General features: G+C 51.3%; 12 protein-coding genes across 12 annotated transcripts, besides 2 other annotated features; 6 read left to right on the forward strand and 6 right to left on the reverse strand.

Annotated features, from left to right (window-relative positions):
• Positions 1 to 2,680: 2,680 nt before the first annotated feature.
• NFIA_085120 (RING-H2 finger protein) lies at positions 2,681 to 4,479 on the forward strand (the record flags this gene model as incomplete). Its single annotated transcript, XM_001260455.1, has 4 exons — positions 2,681 to 2,959; positions 3,011 to 3,410; positions 3,465 to 4,026; positions 4,077 to 4,479. 4 exons carry the CDS (start codon positions 2,681 to 2,683, stop codon positions 4,477 to 4,479), a joined length of 1,644 nt encoding a protein of 547 aa, XP_001260456.1.
• Positions 4,134 to 4,195: a microsatellite.
• Positions 4,134 to 4,196: a microsatellite.
• Positions 4,480 to 6,521: 2,042 nt separating the features above from the next.
• NFIA_085130 (aspartate aminotransferase) lies at positions 6,522 to 8,253 on the forward strand (the record flags this gene model as incomplete). The annotated part of the gene is made up of 4 exons (XM_001260456.1): positions 6,522 to 6,839; positions 6,904 to 7,035; positions 7,119 to 7,961; positions 8,158 to 8,253. 4 exons carry the CDS (start codon positions 6,522 to 6,524, stop codon positions 8,251 to 8,253), a joined length of 1,389 nt encoding a protein of 462 aa, XP_001260457.1.
• A 279-nt stretch (positions 8,254 to 8,532) lies between these two features.
• On the reverse strand, positions 8,533 to 9,791 carry NFIA_085140 (putative SNARE protein (Ufe1); the record flags this gene model as incomplete). The annotated part of the gene is made up of 3 exons (XM_001260457.1): positions 8,533 to 8,773; positions 8,845 to 9,608; positions 9,660 to 9,791. The coding sequence occupies 3 exons, from the start codon at positions 9,789 to 9,791 to the stop codon at positions 8,533 to 8,535; spliced, it is 1,137 nt and encodes a 378-aa protein (XP_001260458.1).
• Positions 9,792 to 10,208: 417 nt separating this feature from the next.
• Positions 10,209 to 12,059, reverse strand: NFIA_085150 (putative PB1 domain protein; the record flags this gene model as incomplete). Its single annotated transcript, XM_001260458.1, has 5 exons — positions 10,209 to 10,238; positions 10,291 to 11,409; positions 11,458 to 11,793; positions 11,849 to 11,998; positions 12,045 to 12,059. 5 exons carry the CDS (start codon positions 12,057 to 12,059, stop codon positions 10,209 to 10,211), a joined length of 1,650 nt encoding a protein of 549 aa, XP_001260459.1.
• Positions 12,060 to 14,482: 2,423 nt separating this feature from the next.
• NFIA_085160 (copper chaperone CCS1) lies at positions 14,483 to 15,439 on the reverse strand (the record flags this gene model as incomplete). The annotated part of the gene is made up of 4 exons (XM_001260459.1): positions 14,483 to 15,000; positions 15,073 to 15,207; positions 15,275 to 15,347; positions 15,422 to 15,439. The coding sequence occupies 4 exons, from the start codon at positions 15,437 to 15,439 to the stop codon at positions 14,483 to 14,485; spliced, it is 744 nt and encodes a 247-aa protein (XP_001260460.1).
• A 349-nt stretch (positions 15,440 to 15,788) lies between these two features.
• NFIA_085170 (CDC2/CDK family serine/threonine-protein kinase) lies at positions 15,789 to 17,422 on the forward strand (the record flags this gene model as incomplete). The annotated part of the gene is made up of 3 exons (XM_001260460.1): positions 15,789 to 16,360; positions 16,500 to 16,914; positions 16,973 to 17,422. 3 exons carry the CDS (start codon positions 15,789 to 15,791, stop codon positions 17,420 to 17,422), a joined length of 1,437 nt encoding a protein of 478 aa, XP_001260461.1.
• A 343-nt stretch (positions 17,423 to 17,765) lies between these two features.
• On the reverse strand, positions 17,766 to 19,427 carry NFIA_085180 (uncharacterized protein; the record flags this gene model as incomplete). Its single annotated transcript, XM_001260461.1, has 2 exons — positions 17,766 to 18,272; positions 18,321 to 19,427. The coding sequence occupies 2 exons, from the start codon at positions 19,425 to 19,427 to the stop codon at positions 17,766 to 17,768; spliced, it is 1,614 nt and encodes a 537-aa protein (XP_001260462.1).
• Positions 19,428 to 20,569: 1,142 nt separating this feature from the next.
• On the forward strand, positions 20,570 to 21,735 carry NFIA_085190 (RNA recognition motif domain-containing protein; the record flags this gene model as incomplete). Its single annotated transcript, XM_001260462.1, has 4 exons — positions 20,570 to 20,618; positions 20,689 to 20,831; positions 20,904 to 21,299; positions 21,355 to 21,735. 4 exons carry the CDS (start codon positions 20,570 to 20,572, stop codon positions 21,733 to 21,735), a joined length of 969 nt encoding a protein of 322 aa, XP_001260463.1.
• A 452-nt stretch (positions 21,736 to 22,187) lies between these two features.
• On the forward strand, positions 22,188 to 23,893 carry NFIA_085200 (class I SAM-dependent methyltransferase; the record flags this gene model as incomplete). The annotated part of the gene is made up of 4 exons (XM_001260463.1): positions 22,188 to 22,340; positions 22,414 to 22,683; positions 22,745 to 22,946; positions 23,007 to 23,893. 4 exons carry the CDS (start codon positions 22,188 to 22,190, stop codon positions 23,891 to 23,893), a joined length of 1,512 nt encoding a protein of 503 aa, XP_001260464.1.
• A 326-nt stretch (positions 23,894 to 24,219) lies between these two features.
• Positions 24,220 to 24,674, reverse strand: NFIA_085210 (phosphatase YCH1; the record flags this gene model as incomplete). The annotated part of the gene is made up of 2 exons (XM_001260464.1): positions 24,220 to 24,530; positions 24,593 to 24,674. The coding sequence occupies 2 exons, from the start codon at positions 24,672 to 24,674 to the stop codon at positions 24,220 to 24,222; spliced, it is 393 nt and encodes a 130-aa protein (XP_001260465.1).
• Positions 24,675 to 25,038: 364 nt separating this feature from the next.
• NFIA_085220 (mitochondrial 37S ribosomal protein bS21m) lies at positions 25,039 to 25,689 on the forward strand (the record flags this gene model as incomplete). The annotated part of the gene is made up of 1 exon (XM_001260465.1): positions 25,039 to 25,689. One exon carries the CDS (start codon positions 25,039 to 25,041, stop codon positions 25,687 to 25,689), a length of 651 nt encoding a protein of 216 aa, XP_001260466.1.
• A 285-nt stretch (positions 25,690 to 25,974) lies between these two features.
• On the reverse strand, positions 25,975 to 27,332 carry NFIA_085230 (uncharacterized protein; the record flags this gene model as incomplete). Its single annotated transcript, XM_001260466.1, has 3 exons — positions 25,975 to 26,946; positions 27,074 to 27,089; positions 27,160 to 27,332. 3 exons carry the CDS (start codon positions 27,330 to 27,332, stop codon positions 25,975 to 25,977), a joined length of 1,161 nt encoding a protein of 386 aa, XP_001260467.1.
• Positions 27,333 to 27,517: the final 185 nt, after the last annotated feature.

The raw sequence follows: 27,517 nt of genomic DNA on the forward strand, positions 1-27,517 counted from the left end.
GACATGAGTAACCAAGCTCGTAAGTCGAGATAGCATTCCCTTCTTAGTGTAGCCAAGAAAACATACCGGGACTCCACGGGAGAAGAATGCGAAGTCTGGAGTCTGAAGTCTGGACTAGTCGCATTGGATCCTAGGGGCCAGGAAATTCATTCAAGATGCAGTGTAACCCATGGCATTTGAGATGGTGGGATATTTGTCATCGCTGCCATTCTTTTCAGGCACATAATGATGAAGTTGGACGTAATTGCATCTTGACGGTCTCATTGTCCCTGACATTGTAAGAATGGAGAGTTGATTCTGGAGCGAAGCGTAACATATATGTATGCGAAAGATGGACCCAATAACATGGTCAATTAGGGAGTAACCTAGTCCACTTCGGATTAGGCGTGTCCATAGCATTACTACTACGACGACGAGGTGCTTAGATAACTGATGCTCATAGTTAGCCTATGACATAAGCAGCCTAGGACTCTTCTCGACTGAATATGACTACGAAGCTACCTCCAGCCTACTTCTACGATAGTTGTACCTCTCTTAGAACGATACGATAAGGATTGGTCAAGTACTTGGTCCGATCCCGGAGACGACCATGGATAGTCGGAGAATCACCGGAGATTTGCGAGGTGGATGAAGCATAATGAACCATCGACCATATGTACTCATGGTATCAGCAGCCGAAGTATCTTGTAAGAAACTCTTCAAATGCGCTGCATTGAGTTAGGTGTAAAAGCAACCTGAGAAAACAGTTAAGAAAAGGAGAATGAAGGTGAATGGACAATTGATAGTCAACAATAAGCATCATGTGGTTTGTTTCAATTAACGTCGACGTCAATGTTAATGACAATGTAATTCTTAATTAAACCCATGTGAAGGAGAACCATCTCCATGGTTGAGATCTACTCTTCTTCAATGGCCAGCAAATCGAGAGCCGAGTTATATCCAGCGATGATGCAATGATTGCATGGCTGCTGATGATCAGATGCTTTTCACCATCTTGCCAACCTGCTGCTACCAGTACAATATGCCGACTTGGCTCGCCAGTTAGCAGTCGACTGACTCCACAACGACTGGCATTAATTGCCATCTCGGCGGAGTATCGGAATATCTTCTCGCCCTTATTGGGAAATCAAAAGGACGATGCTAGATAGATCATTTACCTTGGAACCTGGAGGGGGAAGGTTCTAATAAGATCTTCGTCAACTGTAATAATGATTCACCTTTTCTGCGGCCTACTCCAGCGCGGTCCCCTCATCCCATGGATCGACGTTAGCAAGCCCCGCACCAGAGAGATCATCGGACTGATTGGATTCAGAAGACAGCTGGGACACCTGCCATTTTCGTGTTTGGATGCGAGAGCACCCAAGTACTCTGCGTACTAGGTAGTTTTGGCTAGATTGTTGAATAATGGAATCCTGCCGAGGAACGATAATATCCTCAAGAGTGGCTGAGAAGTCAAAAAAGCAGCGCTGTGCATTATCCATCGGATCTATTGGGAGCACAGCCCCTAGAAAGACGGCTGGACAAGATCGCACGCGATGCTGAGGATGATACTTTATCTTAGACTCGATGGTTGGTCTTGTCCTTCTTTGTCTCCCCCAGGATTTGGAAGTACTGTCAGAATAATATTCGGCACCTAACGAAATCTTGTAACTCTTTCAATCCTGGCCTCGGAAGTCATTATGAAGCGTTGGATACTGTACCTACAATAGTTAGCGTCCTTCTGCTCCTGTATAATAACTAGCACGCTTCAACCTTCCTTCAATATCCTCCTGGATCCTTACTGCTATCCTCAATCTATCCATTATTTCATTGCTGCGACCATCTTACGGTCTGGCCTACTTTTGGGACGCTCATAACAGAGCCAAGGATGGATGCATAGCCCCTCTAATCTCACACCTTAATACCCTAGAGGGGGATCCTTTTCCGATCGTGCCGGAAAGGCTGGGAATACTCGCTGATCGCCAGTTGCTGTCCATCAGCATCGTCACACTTTGGCCAGCACAAGACACAAATAATCAATTAAGTACCTAAGTGTTTGACCTGGACATCTCACGCTAGTCAACTGCTGGCTGTCAATCACTGGGAAGGGCCCACTCCTGTTGTGCTCCATTGACAAGCCGATTGATGCTTGAAAGTGAAACCGAAGACTGGTACTGGGAGTGCATTAGATAGTCAGATCCGCCCCGTTGTCGCTACAGTGTCGGGTTTCAAGCGCACTTCTTCCCTCAATTGCTCCCTTCCTTTTTACCTTTTCTGATTTTTCTCGGCTTCTTATTTCCCATATTCAACCCAATCCTTCCCGCCCCGTCATTATCACCATTTTCTATGTTGAATGGTCGTGCATTATTTATTTGAAATAATTCGGCCATCCCTTCGGTCGCCTGCATTAGAATTTGTAGTCGCCGTTGGTAAGGGATCAACCCCGCCGTGGAAAGACGCTGTTCCATTATTGATAGTCGTTTGACCTTCCTGTTTTCCTCTTATTTCTTTTTTCCATTTTCCTTTTTTATCTGGTCCTCTTTTTTCGGGTGCTTTTCGCGTTGTGGATTACTGCACGGAGTACAGGATCCGTGACTAATGATATTCTGTGCACCCCCATAGTTGACTGCCCTCCGCTGTTTCCGTAAGCCTCGTCACCGTGGGGAAATCCCCCATCGATCCGGGCTGATCCTTTTCAATAATGGAGCCCAGACAAATACCCTCTGTGTTTCCTTCTTCCTTTTCTTCTTTCTCTTCGTCTCTTATTCTTTTTATTCTCTTCCTTACTCTTTCGTCCACCGTTCGAGCGACAGCGTCTTCGGCTGGCTGTACTGTACTGCCGTCGAATAGCTCTGCGGATCTGTCGTTCACCAACCAAAAGAGGTTCCATCTGCAGAGCGATCAATACACCGTTCCGTCGCACGCTATTGTCGCACCTCTGACCCAACATCTAGTCAATTTAAACGGTACTGGCCTTCAGGTGGGTTATATCTTTAGAGATAGAAGTCACATGAGATTAATGATATCATAGAGGTTCAATGTCACTGGGAATCCGGTTGATGTTGGCGCATACAACTCGCTCAGTTTGAGTACAGGCGATATTGCCTTTGTCAGCTGTGACACGTCTCTGTACCCAGGCAATTTGGATGCCAGTGCAACGGTATCGAATCTTCTTACAGCGCAAGAGAAGGCATCCGCGGTTCTTCTGTACAGCACTTCTGCTTCCCATTGCAACTATACTGTGAATAACGACGCTGCCGGCCAATATACCAACGTTTTCACCCTTTTGAACCCAGCCTTTGCCGAGTCGCTTAGGGTTCAACTCAGTAAGCAGAACGTGAACGGCTCTCTCAGCATTGTCTACAACATGTCCTTCGTGGGGACAGTCACCCCGTCGACCCCGGATGGGTCAACGGACAGCCCGAACACTGGTGCGTTTCTCTCCTTCCTCGAAGCTCGTGTCCTCCTAACCAACTGAAATCTAGCCATGATCATCCTATATAGCATCACTGGCATTATTACTGCGCTTTTCTTAGCGATCATTATTACCGGGGCTATCCGGGCCCATCGTCATCCGGAACGCTATGGCCCCCGATACACGGCGGGGCGGCCTCGACAGAGTCGAGCGCGAGGGATAGCAAGGGCGATGCTGGATACGATTCCCATCGTCAAATTTGGGGATAGTTCTGACCCCAAGACAGACCCCGTTAAGGGTGATGTGGAGATGTCCCTAGGGACCGAGGAGGAAGGGGTCATTGAGCGTCGAGACGCACCGGCTGCCGATGGATCCCCTCCATCTGTGACTGGTGGTCAGCGGAATGATGAAACCGAGCCTACCAAGACTGAAACCGACTGCGACCGGCGAGGCACACCGACACCCGCGACAGATACGGAATCGCCGAATGAACATCCAAACTTTTCCTGTCCGATTTGCACGGATGACTTCATCAAGGGTCAGGACCTCCGCGTGTTACCCTGCAACCATCAATTTCACCCTGAATGTATCGATCCTTGGCTGGTCAACGTGTCTGGCACTTGTCCATTATGGTATGTTCTATGTCATTATCGCTCATATATGAAAGCTAACATATCATTAGCCGGATCGACCTCAATCCGCCACAGGCTGAGGAAGAACACGAGCAGGGAGAGGGTGGCAACAACAACAACAACAACAACAACAACAACAACAACAACAACAACAACAACAACAACAACAATGCATCTCAAGACAACGCGACTGCACCAGCAGCAGACGCTACTTCAAGTCGTCAACATCGCCGGATATCTTCCTATCTGCATGGCACCTTGAATGCCCGTCGGATGCGCGATGCCACCGTAGAGGAAAGACTTGCTGCGCTCCGAAGTGTACGGGAGGAAGCCAGCCGGGACGCTAGCAACGAAGAGGCAGAACGCCGACGCAATCGACTGACGGCACGGCTACGCGAGCGATTCCGTGTACGAACACGCACACATGGAGTCGAGGCTACGGCGCAATCATAGATTCGTTGCGGACAGTGTCACCCGGCGATGCGACTTTGATGCCAACCGATCGATTTCGATTTACAATCTCACATATCGCCTTAGTATAGAAGACTTTCAGTCATCTACGATTTGTTCTTCTGTGTTATATTCTGATTTTGGATTGGGGTACCATGAGGGCAAGGTGTGGCTTGGTCCGCCGATATTTATTGGATACTGCTCTCTTCTCACTTTTTCGTCTGGATGATTGATGAGTATATGGTCATGGTCATGGTTATGGTTACGGTTATGGTTCGGAAATGGGTGATACAGGGCGTTTTGGAAGATTGGAGTCTTGGTTTCAGCGGCCACAAAAGATCTTTTGCATTTGGCATGATTTCACTTCTTTATACATATATGTACGTGACTCAAGAATGAATGCATACATACCATCTGCGTTAGTGTCATGCCGCCTCGAAGGGTTCCGAATCCGGCGACGGCTTCGACAGAATTTCCTCATTCGGAAATAGTCCACCCCGTGGGGAAAATGGACGGGGGACGGTGGATTCATGGCGGGCCACAAATCCACGATGCTGCTGATTTCTTCTTTTCTCGCGCTGTGATTCGGCATGAAGGCCGAATTCTACAGTCATAAGGCAGGGGTCTGTATTTGCCTCCGTTCGTTTTTGAGTGGGCTGAATGATTAGCTACATTCGAAAATTCTACGCAACTGCCGCCGCCCGAATACCGAATTTCCCGACGAGTTCACACATACGCCGGAAAAGAATGCATGTTCTATTACGGAGTACTCCGTAGAATCACAAACCAAACACTACCTAAGCAAAATACTGTGTACATAGTGATACCTACTCAGAATCGCGGGGTGGATGCCGGGCCAGAACCGAAATTTAATCGCGCATCTACCACTCTACCTCTGGTAGATTGATCGGGGTAACTCCGCCGGGTCCCTGACTTATGTTTTGCCAACTGGAGCAAAAGTTTTACGAATCACGGGGAGGTCGGTTAATTATTGTCGCAGGAATGATGATGATCACATTTAGCCTTATTAACACTCCGGACTCTGTCGTTTAGGAATCAACAATAATAATGAGGTTATCTTCTGGTCAAGAAGTCAGGATTACGATTACAGAGGGCGGAAGCTGTATGGAGCTTAAACATTGTTGATTGTTCTCATGTGCTCTTTACAGTAGATAACTACTAAGGACTGATGGTGATGCTGATGCTGACTTTATAGCCTCGGTGGTTGGTTGGCCGAACATGACGCATGCGACGAATATCATTCAAAGTCGAAAGATTCTCCGTCCCTACAAAGTACCTCGACAGCTCCCGAGTAAACCATCACAAGAATAAGAGCATAATACTTGAAGTGCTTTAACAAAGACTGTAGCATGTGATGTCGTCATGCCATTGGGTTGTAGTCGGCATCGGGGCAGAACAAGTTCCTCGGCTCGCCGTCAGGAGAAAAAATCACGCTTCGAGTCGGGTGAAGTTGGGTCGAATGATTCTCTTACATAAATAGCGAAAGGAGGGAGAATGAGTACCTCTTAATGGACTGATTATTTGTTTTGACTCAGTCTTAAGTCGTTGAGTATTATTATTGACTCGGGATCAGGATTGATACTATTCCCATCCCCAATATTACCCTTTTCAGACACCAAAAGATACCCCTCACTGGGACTGGATTTCCCCTCATCGACTTATCGTTCTTCTCGGTCTACTCATAGTACATTATCTTCAATATATCGCATTCTCTGACTGCGGTATTATTAAGGACCCGTGAGATAACTCCGTCGGGATTTATCTGCTTCTTTCTTGGGCCTGTCAGGCTTGTCAGTTGACCGAATCGCTCCGCCCGGTGAACGCAAGCAGAATTCCTTTCCCCCAGTGGTATGATTATTGTGACTGGAGAATGAGCAATCTCCAAAAATAAACCCCAGTCATAGCTGAGTTTGTTTCGAGAGCGAAAACAGAAGATCCAGAACAGGAAAAATTCCCGCATTTTGTGTTTCTATTACTCATACCATTATTTACCCGTCATTTAATTCTCATCTGCATCCTGCGCCATGTCTTCCCCGCGTCTACCCACTCCTACAACTACAACTACTACAACTACCACCTATACGTCCTCCTCTTCTTCTTCCTCCTCATCACCATCATCCTCCGTCGCTCGAAATCGTCTCGCCTCCATCTCCTCACAGATCATGGGTTCCTCAAGTCCGTCCGTCTTCTCCACGGCCGTTGTGCCCGCCGCTCCAGAAGATCCTCTCTTCGGTCTGGCTCAAGCTTTTCGTCAGGATCCCTCAGATAAAAAGGTCGATCTTGTCATTGGCGCCTACAGAGACAACAACGCAAAGCCTTGGATTCTTCCTGTAGTAAAAAAGGTGATTCACCGTCCCCGTAACATCATCCTGATGAAAGAGGCTGTGACTGACGGATATGATCCAGGCCGACGAGGCAATCCGCAACGACCCCAACCTCAACCATGAATACCTCCCCATCAAGGGTCTCCCAGATTTCACCTCGGCGGCTCAGAAGCTCATAGTCGGTGCCGATAGTGCAGCCATTCGCGAGAAGCGAGTATGTTGACCCGCGCTCACTCCCTTGGAATGCCTTGCGACCGTAGTTGGATATCGGATAGCTAATCGGCGGGCTCATATTAGGTCTGCACACTGCAAGCCATTTCAGGAACCGGCGCATTGCACCTGGGCGCATTGTTCCTGGCCAAATTCCACCCCGTACCCCCCAAGGTCTACCTCTCCAGCCCCACTTGGGCCAACCACCACCAGATCTTCACCAACGTCGGCCTCAAGCTCGCCAACTACCCCTACTTCTCCGCCAAAACCAAAGGTCTCGACTTCGACGGCATGCTCGGTGCCCTGCGCGAAGCTCCACCCGGCTCCATTATCGTCCTGCACGCCTGCGCCCACAACCCCACCGGCGTCGACCTGACCCAGGACCAGTGGAAGCAGGTCGCGGTCGTCCTGCGCGAGCGCCAGCACTTCCCCTTCTTCGACACAGCGTACCAGGGCTTCGCGTCCGGCGATCTCTCCCGTGACTCGTGGGCGATCCGCTACTTCGTCGATCAGGGCTTCGAGCTCTGCATCGCCCAGTCCTTCGCCAAGAACTTTGGTCTGTACGGTCAGCGCACCGGCGCCTTCCACTTCGTTTCGGCTCCCGGCCCCGACGCTTCAACGGCCAACGCCCACATCGCCTCCCAGCTAGCCATCCTGCAGCGCTCCGAGATTTCTAATCCGCCCGCGTACGGGGCGCGCATCGCCAGCCGCATCCTCAATGACCCCCAGCTCTTCGCCGAGTGGGAGGAGGACCTCTGCACGATGAGCGGCCGTATCGCGGAGATGCGCAAGGGTCTGCGGGAGCGACTCGAGGCAAAGGGCACACCCGGCACCTGGGAACACATCACCAGTCAAATCGGCATGTTCAGTTTCACCGGATTGACCGAAGAGCAGGTCAAGATCCTCAGAGAAAAGTGGCACGTGTACATGGTAAGTGGCTTTCTCCTTTTATAGCTCCGCAGGCAGCAGCCCCGGCTAGACACCGCAAGTTCTGGGGTTCTCCACCCCCCTCCTCGGATCATCGCCACAGCAGTTGCAGCCCCTTATAAATAGCTACACCTCCCTTTGTCCACCCACCTTAGGTCTGATTGACTGCGAGACAACAAGCTAATACTTTCTTCTCCAGACCAAGAACGGCCGTATCTCAATGGCAGGCCTCAACACACATAACATCGACTACTTCGCCGAAGCGGTCGACAGCGTCGTCCGCGAGACCTCATAATCGCTGCACTCCGCTTCTGCTCATTTCTTCGCCAGATATCCGTCCTCCGTCATGACCCGTCCGCATCCCTTATCCATTCTAATTACCCCTTCGCATCTTCGGATGGAATGTATTTTCTTTTTACTCTGCATGGCCCGTTACTCTACTCGCATATGTAGATCGCCTTGAGCGACCGTTTTCCTGAATGAACTCATTCTGAACCACACTTATTATCAATGATGCATCTGATTAGAATGATATGGTATCGTAGTAATATGTCCAGTAATGCCATGCCACCAATTAAAAAATCAAATCCCACACTACAAGCCAGGTACACAGTCCCACCGTCCCCCAAAACACCGCCTGCGCCGTACTCCGCCGCTGCGTCGCGCGCTTCAGCTCCTTATTCCCCTGCCCGATGTTCGTCGTCGTCGAAGACGCATCCATGACCAGCTGCTCGATATACTCCTCCTGCGTCGACAGATGCGACACAAGCGTCTGCTGGAGGGAGGAGATCTCCAGGAGCGATTTCTCGGCATTCCTGCACGGGAACATCATTAGCTTACATCCACCAGAATGTACGGGAAGAAAGGAACATGAACATGGACGTACTGCACTTTACTCAACGCATCCTCATACTGCCTCAGCATGAGGTCATTCTCCTCCGCAAACAACTGCAATTGCTCGGGGGACAGCTCCGCCTCGATGGCCGCCGTCTCGGTCTCGCTCAGCGTCGACCCGCGCAAGTGCGGGTCCGCGGTAGCCGGGCCGGGACCAGACACAGATACAGGAACAGAGGCAGGGACAGGCCTAGCCCCGCCCGCCTCGCTTTTATACAACACGCTCTTCTCCTTCTCGCGGACGCGTTCGATACGCTTCTCGACCATATCGCGCTGGGCCTCGGCCGCGCGCTCGAGCCCCCGCCGCAGGAACCAGAGGATGCTCTCGCGGACGGTGCGGAGGGTGCGGGCGCGCTCTTCATCATGGATCTGCTCGGGGGATTTGTTCTCGGTGGGGGTGTTTGCGAGGGCGGAGGCGCCGGCGGCCCAGCGGAGGAGGGCAGACGGGGCGCGGTGTTTCTTGCGGAGGAGGCCGGATTCGGTTTCCTGGCGGAGGGATTCGGCGGTGGAGAGGTTGGCGATTGAGGTGGAGAGGTCGCGGAGGAGGAGGGCGGTGGAGGAGTCGATGGAGTCGCGTTCGCTGTCGGTGAGGGGTTTGCTCTGGGGGGTGCTGGTGCTGGTGCTGATGCTGGCCGGGGTGGAGGTGGTTGGGCTGGTGCGGAGGGAGGTGGTGCGGGGATGGACGGTTGGGGTTGTGGAGAGGTAGGAGTGGCGTATGGATTGGAGGTAGAGGAGGAGAGAGTGGATGTGCGAGTTCTACCGTGTGTTAGTATGTGTTTGTGACATTGAGGGCGGGGGCACGCTGACTATTCGGTATGCTTCTTTGAGGAACTCGTCGGCTGTTGCGGTGGACGGAGGGCGAGGCTCCCCCTTAGGGATTGTGGTGCTTGCATTTTTGTCCTTGAGGACTTGGTTGATGTCTGAGGTAATGTCGGTCATTTCGAAATAATCCCCCAGAAATCGATTTTACGGAGATTGTGATGAGCTGTAGCTGGACAGAAGTAACAAAAGATGAAGCCTCGCTGTCAACAATCAACGTCACTGCGCAGTGGGTGTCAATCGCTGTCCGCACTCCCGTGATCCGACTTGCCCTAGTCTTTACCTAAGATACTGTCAAGTTATCGCATTACATCCTACAACAATTGATGGACAATGTACGCTGCATGTTAATAATCACTGGGTATCCATATAAATACATAAACTGAAAATAATATCATCCCGCTCGTACGAATCATCAAAGGGTATAAATCATGCAACATCGAAAATCAGCACTGACAGCACCAAGAATGCAACAGCAGAGACTGGCTTCTCCACTCATCTATAGCCAGAGAATTCTCCTAAAAAACACCTTCAGAACTATATCATTGGTCTTTCTTCAACCCATATCTAAAACCAGTCAGTTATTGGTCGTTTCACAAACGTGTTGGATCGGACTCACCTCCATCTTGCCCATCTCGCTGCCCTCCTTCCGAGCTGCCTCAGTGGCCGAACTTAGTAGGAGGTCCAAATCTTCCTGATCCACCATCGTAATCATGTCGCCTTCATCCTGCATTCGGATTCGTAGAAGCGAGCGAAAGCCAAACTTCTCCCGGATCTTGGCTTCAAACTCGCTGTACTCCAACGTGGGCCCAATCATGATATACCGGGTATCTTCGAAAGCATGAACTTTGATCCGGAATCTGCGGACATCAGGCCTGCGTGAATCGGCTCGCCTTGACTCTCGAATCGGCGATCTAGTTCGTCGCTGCGAACTGCCGGGTGACTCGTAGGTGCCGCGGGCACCATGCGCACCACACATATCGCCCACGTATTCCTCTTCTTCGTCAATGTACCGTTGCTGCTGAGGAGGTACGCCTCTTCGCCCGCTACTGGCCATAGATCGTGGGCTTGTGTACACTCCGCCTGCGTCCTCACCGTAGCCATTCCGAGGGACTGATGCAGAACTTGTTTCGCTGGTTCCTCTCCTGTGGCCTCCTGTTTCCCGAGGAGGAAGATATCTGTCGGCCTCTGAACCATTGAGCCCCCGTGGATAATGTCGGCTGGGTGGTCCACGAGGTTCAGAGGCCGTACGAGTCGTCCCAATCCGTGGCTTGTCGGAAGCGGGCATGGCCGCGCTACTCCTCCCATTGGGCTGAGAACCCGGACGATCGAGGTTGAGCCGAGGAGGCCGCGCCGCTCGAACGGAACCTGGTCTACCGTTGGCACCCACGCTACCACCGGAAGGGCTCTTTGTGATAGACTTGTCACCTTCTGGAGGTGGCGTAGGTGGGAACAAAGTGCGGTTTAGCGGGGGTTCCGACTGCTGACGACTTCGTCCCGACAGATTCTTTTGCACCAGGTTCGTGGCAGCGAACGAGATGCTCTCGGCGGGGCGGTCATCGAACGCTGATTGAGTTCGTATCAAATCCGTAGGTAGGTGTCCATTCCGCGCGTTGCCTTGAGATGACGCTGCAATCAGTCTCGCCTTGCCTAGATAGTCCTTTGTTTTGAGATTCTTGACTTTGGCCTCGTTGGGTCGATAGACTACTCCGACGGGAATCGAGAACACCGTGTACCCCTGCTTCGGTCAGCAAAAACTCAACGACCAAGGCACTATAGGTTATACCTCTGCCCTCTCCCGAATGGCGTCATCAATAACATCGTGGTCCGGAGTGACCTTTTCTTTCGCTGCGTATTCGAGGTCCTGCATGCCTGGACCCATTTGTTGCAGGTAGATATAGCAGAGCCCCCGATTGAACAAGACTTCACACGAGAAGAGACGGAATTTCAGGCCCAGTTGCTCGTAGTCAATGGATGTATTGCCTCGGAGATAGAGAAGGGTATCATTGAAATTGGCCAATGCTTCTTCAAAATCGCCTAGAAGGAAGTTTGACACGCCTTCCTGGAAATAGGCAATGGCAAGATACTGGTCTAGACTGACGGCGCGTTGGTAACATTGGACCTAGCCGAATGTTAGTGGACACTGCCGTCTTGTCGTTTCGAATAAATAAACATACGGCTTTTTCATGCTCTCCCAGCGTTGCATAGATGACTCCACAATTGAAGAATATCTTGGACGTATCCGCAATATGACCAAAGATCCGTATGGCTTCCTCATACTCTTGATTGTCGTAGTGTTCCAGAGCCAACACCCATGTCTCAATTTCCTGCTCTCTGTCAGATTTGCATTGCGAGATCGAGGGTCACTCATACCTGTTTCAATGACATCTTTCCGTAAAATCAAACTCTATGTCTGCGCCCCTAAATGAAGACCAAGAAGAGCTCGCAATAGCCGACGATATCCCCGTCCCACTCAGCCCCAGGTAGTTTCACAAGAGTCGAGACGAGGGAAGCCGGATGACGGTCACCCACACAACGGAGTAGTAAAAGCAGGGTTATGTTATATATGGCGGTCACTGGAAGCCAAGAGGCTGACCAGTTTTTCTGATATGCGAGATAGTGGGCTGGCGCAGTGAGCAGGGGTATTAATGAGTCCGACGGGATGCACGTAGGAGCTAAAGCTGCGGGGCGGGGCAGGGCCTTTGAAGAACCAGGACGAAGTCCTTCTCTCGTGGTGCGGTGGTGGTACTTTGTGGCTTGAGTGCCCAGCAACTAGATAGCCTGTCTTTTGCAATCCGAAGGTCTGCTATTCTGGACAGAATGCCCAGTCGATCCCGGGAATCTTAGTCCCCTCGTGATCCTGGACGAACGATGGGTTGGAAGTTATAATTAGATCATCTGCTGGTCTAAGAGAGCCGAAAGCCCAAAATCTGTTAGTAGTAAGAAATGAGCACAGTATGTCATATGGATTGATCGATCTTTCGGATTTCTGTGCAGTCAAGCTGCTTTCTGAGACTTTTCTATTCTCCAGCACCTGGCCGCTTTGAACGACGCCTGATCCGAAGTTCTTGAATAGAGATTGGCAGGACGGAATGAGCGACAAGGAGTCGTCATGGAAAAATAAAAAACAAAAAATAATTAAGCAGGGAGGAAAAAGAGGGAGAAGCAAGGAACGTTCAGAGATGGGGCCTGCAGCAGAAGAAAAGTGGCAAGGATACGAATCAGTCCCTAGTGTCTGTCCACCTTACTCAACTGAGGAGAGGCCGGCTAGCGTTCTGTACAGAATAGGAATGTCAGAGGCATAAGTCGAGTACTACTAAATCGGAGATGAGCACAGAGATTGGGAAACTGGAAACTCACGGGAAAGGGGGGAATAATTACCGTCGTTGATGAGAGTGGACAGTTGCCAAGGAAGCGATGGAGAAGAGGGATGCAGTTCAATTGATGATTTGATGCTCCTGAATAGCCGTAAGCGCCCAGCGTCGAGAAGCATAATCATCCTAGATGGTTGTCATGAGGATTATCCCATCCACTTATATTATGATATTATTAGCCCGACAGGACGTTGTGGAATGGCCCATGGAGGAATCGATGACTTGGCTGAGGGGAGAAAATTGATATCCTCCTCATTCAAGGGATCTGATTGATCTGATTTGATCGAGAAGTGTGCAACAAGATTCGATAATCACGAAGTAAGTTGAACAATCAAGGGTGAAGAAAGGCGAACGGGCCCTTGTCCTTGGTGATCCGAAAAGGTGATTGATGGGCTCCAGCAAAAGGCCCGTCCCGATCAATGTGGGGCCATCATTTACCATCACATTCACTCTGCCTCAAGGGAGGATTCTATTATTCTCTACTCTTGTCAGGCCATTCGAGGTGAATGGGGTTAGATATCCATTACTGACATGAAATGAGTTGGCAGAATCCTTCAAATCTTCCCGCAACTAATAAGAAAGATGCTTCCACCAACTCTTCTCATGCTAACACACATCCAGCAAATCGACCGGTTTTAGGCTCTCCCGCATCCCCGCCACGGCGCTTGTACAGACAGCCATGAGTGGTTTCGGAAGATACATCTCTTCAAGACTCCATTTAGAGCAATAGAGATGGCTTCGGCCCTTATTGCCATGCTAGGGAATACTTCGGTTAGTGACCAACATGATTAGCTCGCTAATGACGGAGTAATGCACTCACTGACCTTGGGCTGCCACTAGCTGCTTGGGTTTCTAGTATCCTCAATTATTGATCGAGCTAGAACTCACGATAGTCATGTAAATGTTAGCATGGCAGCCACTAGCTCGATTATTGATGCAAGGACAAGACGCTGCCATCGGTCAGACAGGGATGAACAATACTACCAATGCAGGAGAAGAAACGACTGTCCAATGACCATCTCCTGGCGCTTGCTCTAAAGACTTTGTCTGTCTATATTTAGGCCTCTGCTACCATTTCTGCGGAGGTGTTCTGACATGCCGCGTTGTTATCTTGGATCTTGATCCGATGGTCAGCTGTCCTTGGAGACAATGGTCCGCTGTTCTTGTCTTGATCAATTGTGTTGCTCGCTCTGGCCGTGCGCGAGATACACCAGCGCCAGTGCCAAGTGCCCAGTGCCCATTGTCCACTCAAAGGAGGTTCGGAGTATTATGTCTCACTGAGAATCTTACAGGTCCAAGCTCCCTTTACGCCTACCATTCTTTCTTGAGCGGGCTGCAGTGCTGATGCAACAAATCATTCTGTTCAATTGACATCATCTCCGCGATAGGTATCATAAATCAATGCAAGATTCGGGAGACAGACTAGACTCCAAAGGTCTACACCATTCCCTGAGAGACCTGTTCCTGGCGCTCCTGCCATACATTCTTTCCCGAACATGAGCAGACCGTCTTGTCGTTATCCCACACACCCGCACTGCGAGCGATCACGCCGACCAATGTATCAGGGTCCTCTCGTTGAAATGGGCCTTCCTGACTCTTGGATACGACCATACTCCGCCCAATCAGCTCCCAAATCGCCACCGGTCGATCCAAGAAGACATTCCCCCGCCCGTTCTTATCCACATCCACACTCCCAAACACGCCGCGCGGCTCCTTGGGCGCCTCGGAACCCATCACCTTAGCCTTCAAAGCCTCCCAGATACCCCCAGTAGACTCTGCGCCTCGCGAGATATCCCCCGCTTCCCGGACAGTCGCCCAGTATTTTCCCGGTGCCAGCCCGTTGATTGTCAGATCTACCAGAGTCATGTTCGGGGACACCTGTACCATGCGTGCCAGTCCACGGATCTTATTCGGTACGGTCGTCGAGTGCGTCTCTAATATGCAGACGGCAGAACCTGTCGCGTATCACACCACCAGATCAGTACCACCCTCGCAAGTGTGTCGGCTCAAGGGGAGGTATAACATACTGTTTGATGTGCCGCTTCCACGTAGAATCGCATCTCGACCAGTAGCTTGAATGGCAGTGACTATCGAGCTAGGCGGCGCTGTGCCCTCGATAAAGACGAGCTGGTCTTTAAGATTCGCTTCCACCTTCTTGACGCCTGTGTAGGACGAAAATGAATCAGTACCTGGTTTCGAGCTAAATGCCTAGTCTCGATAAGCACGAACCTTCAACTTTATAAAGCGAGTTTGATACATCTTTGACACAGCTTTCGCAGGTCATGGGCACCGCGAAGGTGGTCTGTCATCAAGTGGAGTCAGTAATCGATCGCAATGGCACTGTGCATCCATATCAGCCAAGAACCCAAAACAAACCTGGAACGGCTCAATCATTTCGGTATGTCGCTAAAAGCTCCAGAGAATATATCCTCGCAATTAGAGAAGATAGAAAAGGATATATCAATAACTTTAGAGGCTGTATTTAAAGCAGAAGAACATACTCCGTCCCCCTCCGCGAGTTAATAATCATAGCGGGACCAGGCGGGGGCTTTGAAATCGGCGATGGAGTTCGGCCCAAGTTTTGTTATTCCGATAGCGTCACCATCCCAGCCAGGCTGTACCATCTCCTTCCCGACTTCATCTCCCAACCCGAAGCTGATTAAAACGCTACTCATCAACGACATTATTCGCATCAATCAGCAAATCTACTGGTTTTGGATTCTCCCAATCCCTCATAGGGGCCATGTCCGCCCCGTCAAAATCGCGCTGGGCCGCCGAAGACCCCGAGGAAGACGCCATCATCGCCCAGCGAAAACGCGAAAAGGAAGAGAAGAAACGCGCCAAGGCAGAGAAACAGCGTCAGCTGGAGGAGCAAGCACGACTCCAGACCGCACAAGCCGCGCAGCAGCAGCAAGCAGACGCGCTCAATGGCGACTCGGAAGCTCCGCCCAAGAAGCGTCGCCGGCTGTCGAACGAACAGCCCCGGCCCTCTGCAGCGTCGGGGTCTGCAGCCAAAGCGCCAGCTGAGCAGACACGATCGACACTTCTGCGGTTTCCTGGGCCCGAATGGGGACCCTGTCGGCTTGTGGATAACTTTGAACGGCTGAACCACATCGAGGAGGGTTCGTATGGGTGGGTGAGTAGGGCGAGGGATATCACCACCGGGGAGGTGGTGGCTCTCAAGAAGCTTAAGATGGAGAATTCGCCGGATGGGTTCCCGGTAACGGGATTACGGGAGATCCAAACGCTCTTGGAAGCTCGCCATACGAACATTGTATATCTCCGCGAGGTCGTCATGGGAACTAAAATGGATGAGTATGCTGGCCCTTCCTAGCCTCTACCCCCAGTCTTTCAATGCCCTCTTCCAGCATTGGTGCTGCTTCCATCCTGAAAAGTTCAAGATACACCAGTATTAACCAATTCGGGGCTCTGGGCACCTCTATCCCGCCAACAGTGTATTCCTCGTCATGGATTTCCTCGAACATGATCTGAAAACCTTACTCGACGACATGCGCGAACCGTTCCTCCCTTCGGAAATCAAGACCCTCATGCTTCAAATCCTTTCCGGCCTCGAGTTCCTGCACTCCCATTGGATCATGCACCGTGATCTGAAGACCTCAAACCTCCTGATGAACAACCGAGGCGAGATCAAAATTGCCGACTTCGGCATGGCACGGTACTACGGCGATCCGCCGCCGAAGCTGACCCAGCTGGTTGTAACGCTCTGGTACCGTTCCCCGGAGCTCCTGCTGGGCGCAGAAAAGTACGGGCCGGAAATCGACATGTGGAGTATTGGGTGCATCTTTGGCGAATTGCTCACCAAAGAACCCTTGCTGCAGGGTAAAAACGAAGTCGATCAAGTATCAAAGGTAAAACACCTGCTTTCATTTTACTTTTAGTTCCGCTCGCGCTGACAGATAAACCCAGATATTCGCTCTTACGGGCCCTCCTACTCAGCAAACATGGCCTGGTTTCCGCTCCCTTCCCAATGCCAAATCACTTCGCCTTCCACCTACATCCTCATCGGGGCCGACTGAAACTCCTCCCTTACTTCCCCGCTCAAAGTTCCCCTTTCTCACCAATGCCGGTCTGCGGCTTCTGTCGTCTTTACTGGCGTTGAACCCAAGTGCGCGCCCTACTGCTCAGGAGTGTCTCTCACATAAATATTTCCGGGAGGACCCGCGACCAAAGCCAAAAGAGATGTTTCCAACCTTCCCATCCAAGGCAGGCATGGAGAGACGAAGGCGTCGTGAGACTCCAGAGGCGCCGAAGCGCGGTCAGGAAGCTCCCGCCTTGGACTTTGCCAGTGTATTCGGTGGTCAATCCAGTGGCGATACCGGGGAAACAGGCGCTGGCTTCACCTTGCGTCTGGGTTAGCCTTTCATGCTACCAAGTGCGATGTTGAGAGATTTGGTCAAGACAAGGCCAGCATTTGTGTCTTGGGGACACAGCTGAAGGAGTCTATTTTCTAATTTCATATGAACAGAAACATCTTAGCGGTAGTCATCTATCAGAAAGAGGCTCTGCATGCATTATTTTTACAAAAGAGTGTCATTTCCAACCGGTGCCCATTCAACCCAGCAATCCTTACCGCAGGCGCTTGAGACATAAGTATACAAGGTGCATTAACAATACAGAGACAATGAAAATGGCGCAAATAACGCATTCCGATTCCGGCTTCTTCCGTTGTGCAGTCGTGTAACTTACGTATACCCCGACATCATGGGAATTGACGTCGTTCCCACATGGGGTAAGTAACAATACACTCATCAGTGGAATCGCTTGCGTCTCGTTCGAGACTCGGCAGGTTACCCCGACGCGAAGTGTACATACCTGGTCCGACAATCTCTGGGATCTCCTGCGTTCTGACTGACGTGTTACGGTCGAGTCCCGGACCACTGTAAATTCCACCATCTCTCGCAATTCGACTCCCTGTTTTTATAGGATTGTCTCCACGATCAGGGGCGATATCACTCGATTTGCCATCGACAAAAAAGAACTCGTCTCTGAAAATCAGTGAGGCGAGTGCGTCATCGATCTCAATTGGTGACCTGATGAAATCTGAATCCGACGCGCCATCTTCAGTCTGGCTTGGAGAGGGTGGTCTTCGAGCCACGCACGGGTCAGAACTATTTTGGATTCCAAGGGAATCAGTGTCGTCCAAAGCGGGCAGCAGGCAGCTCGCAGTTTCCTCTTCCTGCGCACTGGATCTCGCTTCTGATGGTTCCTATGATTTCGTCAGTGACGAGAGGGTATCATTAAAGGTGATACTAACTGTGAAAGATGCACCAGCTTGAGTTACCTGCGTCTCTCCTACGTTCGCGGCTCTAGACTGCTGAGGCTCTGTCTCCGCTGGTACATTTCGATCCTCGGTATGGTCGGCTGGAGCATGGTGAATTGCCCGTGATATGAGATCGTTTTCTGCAACATCGCTGCAACATAAGGTCTGACCACCGCTGCTGCATTCTCTTGACGACGCAAAAAATTCAAGTGTTCCCATCATCAATTGGACGGCTGGTATCTGCCGAAACGTTGATTCACGAGAGCTGACAGAGGATGACCTAGACGGGGAACGGCTCGAGACATATAAACAAGCCATTGAGTCAGTGGAACCAGAAGCGATGGGTGGTGGAGCGATCTCGTGGCCTCGAGTCGATTCATTGAGTTCTCGAACATTTGGATTGACCAACTCTTCAGGACTCTCGGGCGCTGTCGGCTTCTCAGGGTTAATAACTGGCGAATGGGATATACCAGGCTTCGGATCATGGGTCTGCGAGCATATATCTTTCATACTGTCCTCACTCGGCTGCGAATTTAAGGGCCTCTTTTGGGATGCTGCCTTCGATGTTTCTGATGATGCTGTGTGTTCCGTTGTCGCTTCTATTCCGCTAAGCTCAATGAGACTGGCAGATGGCGAATTTGAAAAGGCATGAGTCGAGGTTTGGACTGTACTTGATTCGTCCGGGATGTGACAGTGGTGCTCAGGCTCGGTGACGTGCTCTCGAGGTGCCCCCACCGTCGTTGCTGTCTTCGACGCACCATCCACCCCTGCTTCTGATGTACCATTGACTCCTCTCTTTTCCTGTGCGGCTAGGGAGTTCCTCAACCCAATGCCCTCTAAGCCCTCACGGACGGTACAAGGCAACGGCGATGTGGGAGGCACAGTGTTATGGCTGTGATCTTTCAGAGCTTCGCTTGAGGAGGAATGGTTTCGAGCTGTTCGATAGAGACCGGTGCCGAACTCGCGATCGTCTTCTGTGCTCGCGTCCGACACTGACGACGGAAAATGATCAGATGAGCCCTCTGTAGAGTCTCTCGAGGACCAAATACTAGGTATATCACTTCTCCGAGCGTGGCCGCCTGGAAGCGGTCGTCTTTGCATTCCAGAACGAAGGGCCAGCAGACCCGATCGCGCTTTGCGGAGTGACCTCCTCGGCAAATCCTGCATCCAGCTAACTGAATTCTGTGTTCTTGATGCTTGAGATCGGAAGTAATCACTTTGCAGCCACAAAGATGCAGAGGCTGCAGGGTTGTGTCGAGGGTCGCGTGGGTTGAAGACGGGATAATGGGCTAATTCCTCACAAGATGCAGATGGAGTGGCTGGTCTCTCGATCCTAGAACCACCTTATCAATATGGACGTCTCTCGCTACTGCTGAACTAAGACGTACCTATTTCTGCTTCTCAAGGGTGAGCGAAGAGCTAGTGACGAAGACAGTGTCTGTTTGGCGATGCTCAGGTCCTCTGAAGTCATCTTCTTGAATGTCGATATCAGCAGCGGTTCTCAGCTCAGTGTGATCCTCGCGTGCTAGACAGGAAAGAAGACTCGCGTGACTTCTTCATACGTCAGAGGAGTAGGTTGATTGAGAAGGATACACAATGTCTGAAATGAAATCCAGTAAATGCACTAATTACTAAGTGATGCGATGGGAGAAACACAAGAAATCACCAAACAGAACCTATAGCTGCAGTGGCAAATGCAGGGTATCAGATAGTTAAGAGGTTTTGGAAATGTTGGACAGAAGAAAGAAGTCACTAGGGGCTACAGCTTCCATATTCACTATGATTAAAGAATACATTGTGCCTGCTGGAAGAGGAAGCTGTGAGGTTAGATTCACATTTAGCCACAAAAGAGACTGATACAAACTGTTATATGCTTATAGCACTCCTCTAAATGTCTAGGATCTATTTGTGGTAGGATTTGCCAATTATCTGTTGATATCGCAAGAGATTTAGGTGGATCATTGATGCTACTGAAGCTGATGTACAGGATCCTTAGTACAGACTACGGAGTACTTTTGGTGTTGCTCTGCGCCGGCTAGCTGCACCCAGAAGCAATAAGCTCAGAAAATCTCACACCTTAATTATGGGCCATCTTTCTCATCCTTTTCATCTATCTACAACAGCCTCTAATTGAAATTAGCCTGCATCAATAGTTAAGAACAATTTATTTTCAATCTTGACATATCTCTTTTCGCGTCACTTGTCTGTTTGTTACGTCCTGCTCCAAGCGCGCCGTTCTCGTCATGGCCGCCAGCCAAGGAGCTGTCTCCTTCGATGCCATCATCCAAGCGGGTAAGACCTCCAATACGTCTCAGAGTCCTCATCGGAATTGTGCCTTACTGATTTTATCCCGAGCATTTAGATCGCAAAAAGAGAAAAAATGAAGAACTCGCAAGCAAGATCCTTGGTAAAAACAGAAAGACTGTCGCCGCAGGCGCGGGAGCTGGAATCAAGGCTCAGAAAGCGAAGCCAGGGAGTCTCGCCAGTCGAATCGGTGTTGTAAAGGTATTGTGAGATACGCGCGATCATACTATTTAGCGCACGGTCATGGCTAACATTGGATTACTGTACTATCAGCCTTCCGCACCAGCTACATTGAAAACTACGAAGAATCATCGCACACAGCCAGCGCCGGTACGAGCAGCGAACTCGCAACCAAAACGCGCCAGCAAACGTCGCCCAGACGAGGAACGCCTTCTCTCAGCGCTCAATCCAGCGAGTGGACAATCAACGGTGCGCGACAATCCTGTTGGTATAACTATTCGAGGAGCAGGGTCAGGATCTTTCGTCGTGATTGGGAGCAATTTCGCTCCAGGCACTACAGCAGCAGACATCCAATCCGCTATTGAACCGTTATCGGGACAGATATTGAGCTGTTGGATCACCTTGCAGCATCCTACTGTCACGGCCGAGATCACGTTCGCCGACAAATGGGCCGCAGAAAAAGCCATTGCCAACTTCCACAACCAAAGGGTGATACTCCCAGCTGAACGTTGAAATTCCATTTCACTGGCTGACAAACACAAAGGCTGACGGCAGAATTTTGTCCATGCGGTTCAAGCACTCCACGGCCGAACCGACACCTTCTCAGCACGTACAGAACCCTCATTCCTCATTCAGCAATCTACGAGAGCAGGCGGATCGCGAGCGCCGTCTAAACCGGAAAGCCGAACTTACCGTGCAGGATGGAAGGTACGGTTTCGCTGAAGGAGATGACCAATTGCTTTCTCAGGGCGATTCTCGGGGCAATGGCCGTTACAATAGGCGCAATGCGAGAGGCAACCGAGCGTACGGACGAGCTGGGAGGCAAACAAACCAGAATACGCAAGAGACTGGACTTTACAGCGACCAAATGATGGTCGATCCACCCACGCAGAACTCCGGTCATAGAGGTGGACGGCACCAATGAACTGGCGCATTGTGCTCGAAATGGCCGGGCCAATCTCTTGCCTTTTAATTACTTCGCTGGGAAATCATCTCCTCTTTCCGCACCAGCGCGGTGCTGTGTACAACAGGGACTTTTCATTTCAGAATCAGCCTTTCGGGTGCACGCTCTGTGAGCGATCTATTTGTTCAATCTGACGATAAGACGCAATAGTGGAGGTTAATCACTGTAAATTAATGAACAATTGATAAGATAACATCACGTGGTCCGAAACTTTATTGCGGAGGAATTGGAGACATGAACATCGGAGGATGTGGGAATAGCTACGTAGTCTACCTGGGGCAGTCTATCTGACAGGCCACGTTCTTCTTAAACATATCTGATTATTATTGAACCACTCCAGATGCGTACGGGCCATTGACCTTGTCAGATCAAAAGGCCGTCCCAACCGCACATGCTTGTGAAGACAGCGTCCAATGATGAATAGTGCGACGAAGCGTGCTTTGACCCGACATTTTCGAACATATCAGTGTCGAAACCTACAGATAGGGTCGCACCGATGCTCCTCGACATTTGATCAAAGGCAGTGGTCTACACCACTCGCGAAAACACTAGCGAATGCGATCAAGGTATCTGACCATTCTTTTGCGTTCAGCCTTATCGCGAGTTCTTGCATCATAACTGACAAATTGCTTGATTTAGGTCACAGGGCCGATCCCCATCGCGGCCTTCATGCGCCAAGTTCTCACATCTCCAGAGGGAGGCTACTACACGACTCGACCTGAAGGCGGCGGCGAAGTCTTCGGAAAGAAGGGAGATTTCGTAACCTCGCCTGAAATCTCACAAGTCTTCGGGGAGTTGGTGGGTATATGGACGATTACAGAATGGATGGCCCAAGGCTTGAAACGCAGCGGGGTGCAGCTCATAGAGGTTGGACCGGGGAAGGGCACACTGATGGACGACATGTTACGTGTGAGTTATTTTATTCGCGGCAGCCGGATTGGAATGTCTCGCTGATATAGCTTCATGCTAGACGTTCAGGAACTTCAAAAGCTTTGCGTCGAGTCTCGAAGCTATCTATCTGGTTGAAGCTAGTCCGACGTTGAGAGAGGTCCAGAAACAGCGACTTTGCGGTGACGCGGCTATGGAGGAGACGGATATTGGTCACAAGAGCATCAGCAAGTATTTCAATGTTCCGGTGATCTGGGTAGAGGATATTCGATTACTGCCTCATGGTGAGACTTGAACCGAGCTTCCAGATGGTTGAAGGGCCAGTTACTGAGACAGTTATGCAGAGGAAGACAAAACGCCATTCATCTTTGCGCACGAATTCTTCGATGCACTTCCAATCCACGCTTTCGAGTCCATCCCCCCAGCGCCTGAGAATCAGTCCGAGCAGAAAGAGATTATGACCCCTACCGGCCCTGCGAAGCTGCACCAACCCATGAAACCCGCCAATACTCCCCAGTGGCGCGAGATCATGGTTACATTGAATCCCAAAGCAGTCGAAGAGAATATCGAAGGAGAGCCCGAATTCAAGCTGACACTAGCCAAGGCATCGACTCCGTCTTCTCTCGTGATCCCGGAGATCTCAGAGCGGTACCGGAAGCTCAAGTCTACGCCAGGTTCTACGATCGAAGTCAGTCCGGAAAGCCGCATATATGCGTCCGACTTTGCTCGTCGCATTGGGGGTTCGTCGCAGCCGCCTCGAACTGTGGGCTCGCGGAATGCGCCCGCCGCGCAGCCGAAGAAGGTACCATCCGGAGCGGCGCTGATCATGGATTACGGAACGATGTCGACCATCCCTATCAATTCGCTCCGCGGGATCCAGCATCATCGGACTGTGCCGGCGCTCTCGTCGCCGGGCCAAGTCGACGTGAGTGCCGATGTTGATTTCATGGCTCTTGCGGAGGCGGCAATTGAAGCTAGTGAGGGTGTCGAGGTTCACGGACCGGTAGAGCAGGGAGATTTCCTGCAGGTCATGGGCATCGCGGAGCGCATGCAACAATTGCTCAAGGGAGTCCAGGATGAAGAGAAGCGCAAGACGCTCGAAAGTGGGTGGAAGAGGTTGATCGAGCGGGGTGGGGGCGGCATGGGAAAGATCTACAAGTTTATGGCTATCATCCCGGAGAATGGTGGGAGAAGGAGACCCGTTGGATTCGGCGGGTCTGTTCAGATGTAACATTTGCAGAAATACCTGCGATTCTGTTTCTGCGCACTTATTCAGACAGCTGTATGATAGATGTATATGTAGAAGATGTATCCACAAGCTCTTAGCGTTTATAGACAAGTGGTTGCGTTAGAAGGCTCTATAATCATGCGCCATCGAGTTTGCAGCGTTAAACCCGCCATATCCCGCATCAATCCAACATGGCGTGGCACCGAACTGAAGCTCACCGGCACCGGCCTCTGTAAACCGGACCCGAGTCCTCTTTGCGAGGCTTGTAAGTCGACGGAAAGTGCTGCATGTCGCATGGGGTCACTGTTACGAGACGGTCCGAACCGTGTTCAATACTCCCTCCATATATCCTCGACGTACGCCTCTGTCAGCCGGGTATCTTTACCATATTTCTCCTGCCACTGGACAAACCCGCCCTCGAGGACATAGACCTGCTGCTTCTTGCTCTTTTCAGGACCCAATGCAGCCTCTCGCTCCCGCACGTAGCGGAGGGCGGCTGATGGGCCACGCTGTTGGCTCAGAGCGCAGTGGAATACAACCTTTTCTTTGTCTTTGAGCGTCCGGACCAGTTCCGGCATGCGATAGTCGAGTGATGAGCTTGGAACCCAGGTGGAGGAATAAATATGCCCGCCGATGTGGTCTGCAAGAAAATAAATCAATTGGAATACAGCCGAAAGATATGTAGGTGGTTTCTCGTTGTACCCTGATCTCTTACGTCGATGATGGCAAGCTTGTTGGGAGAACTGGTTGAGAGAAGAAGCTCGGAGAGGGCATCCCGGGTCATGCGGGGAAGAGTTGCTATTGTGATTGAGGACATGGCTCGTTTATGGCAGTTGGTAGTCTGCAGGTCGTACTGTGGATGCTGCGAGCTGCCTTGCGGACTGAATTCTTCTAGAGAAATTAAACTCTGCCTTGTCAATTGATGTTCTCAGATGTTAAGTCGTTTCGGCTGCGGAGCATCCCCAGACACATGGTCAAGTCACGTGAGTGCAGATTTCCGTCTTGAGAATGTCCGCAGATTTCCAACGAGATATAGCTACGCCGAGCACTGGTCTCTGTCTTCACGAACAACCATATTTGCCTTTTGAGATTAGCGGCTCTACTCCCTCCCCTCTTCATACTATCACCAATTCCTCCATATTGCAAAGATGGAGGCACGATCATTGGCTCGATGCCTCCGCCTGAGGCCGACAACCTCACTATATACCACACAACCCATCATCTTCCGCGGACAGGACGCCCTCCGATACTTCTCAACATCCAATTCCCTCTTACAAACTCCTCCCACTAGCCAGGACCAACCGAGCTCTACGACCTCCGCGTCGCCCCAGGATCAATCCAAGGTCCAAACCAGCAGCAGCAGCACAGCATCCAACTCCAACTCCGCCGACTTCGACCGGATCCTCGACCAACTCAACTTCAACAACACCAACCGCAATGCCACAGAAGGCAGCCATTCCTCCGACCCCCTTTCGCTCTCGCGCGCGGTCAGCATGGCCCCGGAGACAGACAGCTACAAACAGCCGCTCCGCCGGGTGGAGCTGAAATTGGGACCTACGCTGGGTCGCCAGGTGCACGTCGAGCCTGAGAAGGGGGTGGATCTGACGACGGCGCTGCGTGTGCTGCAGGGGAATATCACGACGAACAAGGTGCGGGCGCAGTGGCATGCGCAGAAGTTCCATGTGCGGAGGGGCCAGATGCGGAAGAACTTGAGGATGGAGCGGTGGCGGAAGTTGTTCAAGTTCTCGTTTAAGCAGACTGTGAACAAGATCCAGCGTATGAGGGCGCAGGGATGGTAAGATGCGTTACGTGGTGGACTTGGAGGACTGGTGTACATAGAGAGACAGTATGCATCAGATTCAGGGACTGGGATGAGGGAGATATGTGGACTCCGCGAGCGAAACAAAGTGCTTGCGGAAAGGTCTTTCGATCATGTATAACTATTTCTAACTATTTTTTTCTATTTGGTATCTGTCCAGAAAACAATGGGTCCGGTTTGATTGGTATTCAAGAAGTTCATTTTCGTCAGAATGAAATATAGACATGAGATATACAATCATCCGCATATAGTCGTATCCAACCCCTCAGTCCTTCTTTCCATATCCCCCATATCCATAACCCCCACCAGCAGCAGCGACCACAGAGGGAGTGCTCGAAGGAGAATAACCCCCATACCCATTTATTTTACCCCCATTGCCATACGCGATCCCAACTGACCCTTTCCCACGAGGAGCAGAGGCACCCAGAATCCCATCTCCGCGCCATCCAGCCCGTCGGCGCGCCCCATTCCGCTCCCAGTACAACGCTACAACCGCCCCGACACCCGCAGCCAGCACGAAGAAGAACAACCTGGAGAAGAACGACGCCACGCCAGACGATCCCTCCGCAGAATCCGGGCCCCCAGCAGGCCACCAGATCCCCTTCCCGCCTTCAACCCAGCTAACATGGAAGGTGAACGTGAGCGGCTCACCGCGAATAACCTTCGTGCCGTGGCCGGCCGTCCAGGGATCGCGCGCCGCCTCGGAAACAGCCACAGCCGCGTCGTCCTCGTCAGCGTCTTTGTCCTTCGGAAGTGGGCCGTCAAACTCGGGGATCGAGTACGCGGTTCCGGTCACGACGTACCCCGGGCTCGCATGCTTGCTCTTCCGGTTACTTTTCTTGGTCTTGGAGGCCGAGGGGATATTGTGTACGACGACGTTCATGTCTGTCCAGATGTGTAGGTGGCTGCGCTGCAGGGTGCCCTGTAGAGCGAAGGTAAGGGGTGTGTATGCCGGTCCGCCATTGTCGAGCGGGGAGAGGTCGGTGTTTTCGCTCTTCTTGGTATCAGGGGATGGGCCTGCTTGCGCGGAAGGGGCGAGGGGTGCTGTGGGCACGCGACAGGCCAGTGGTACATCCGAGTGGACGTAATATTCCAGGAGGTGGTAGAGCTCGTCGGGGAGCGAGCTGATCGTGCAATTGATTGTTTCTGTCACGCCGTAGCGGAGTGCAAGCGGGAGGAAGGTCTCGTTGCAGGTTGGGAACGGAATGTATTGCAGCTTGCCGAGGTTGTCTGTGATCTGTACAGGAAGAGAGCTGTCAGCCAGAGGTACGCCATATTGAGGACTGTGTCGTGAGACAGATATCTCAGCATCGGCCTGCCCAGCAACAAACGGCAAGGAGACACCGGAAAAGGGGAGGAATTACATGTTCTCCAGAGTCACTGAACAAGCAATTAGTATGTCATATTCAACGAGACCGAATCTCTTTGATCACCATCTAGAATGACTTACATTGTCCGGTTCAAACAGGTCACCGGCATAGGCTGTCCATAGCTGTATACAGCCCTGCCACTGGCGACATCGCTCTTCCCCGCCGCCGTGACCTGCGATAGCGCAACGATTATCAATGCATAATAGCGGGCTAAGAATGGTATATGCGATAATCGCCTCTGGGAAAGGAACATGTTAGAGGATCTGACGCCAAAGAGGCGTATGAGCTTCCCTCGTGGAATAAATTCGGAGTTTGCCAGAGTGGACACTGGACATGTGGCTGCTGCGGGATCAACAATGAGTCTCCCCCAATTCGCCGCAAGGATCTCCCACCGGTCAATCAACCTAATGCCAACGCCCATCGTGAATAGATAGTCGT

Source organism: Aspergillus fischeri, genomic scaffold (assembly GCF_000149645.3).
Source record: "Aspergillus fischeri NRRL 181 1099437636264 genomic scaffold, whole genome shotgun sequence".
Classification (NCBI taxonomy): Eukaryota; Fungi; Ascomycota; class Eurotiomycetes; order Eurotiales; family Aspergillaceae; genus Aspergillus; species Aspergillus fischeri.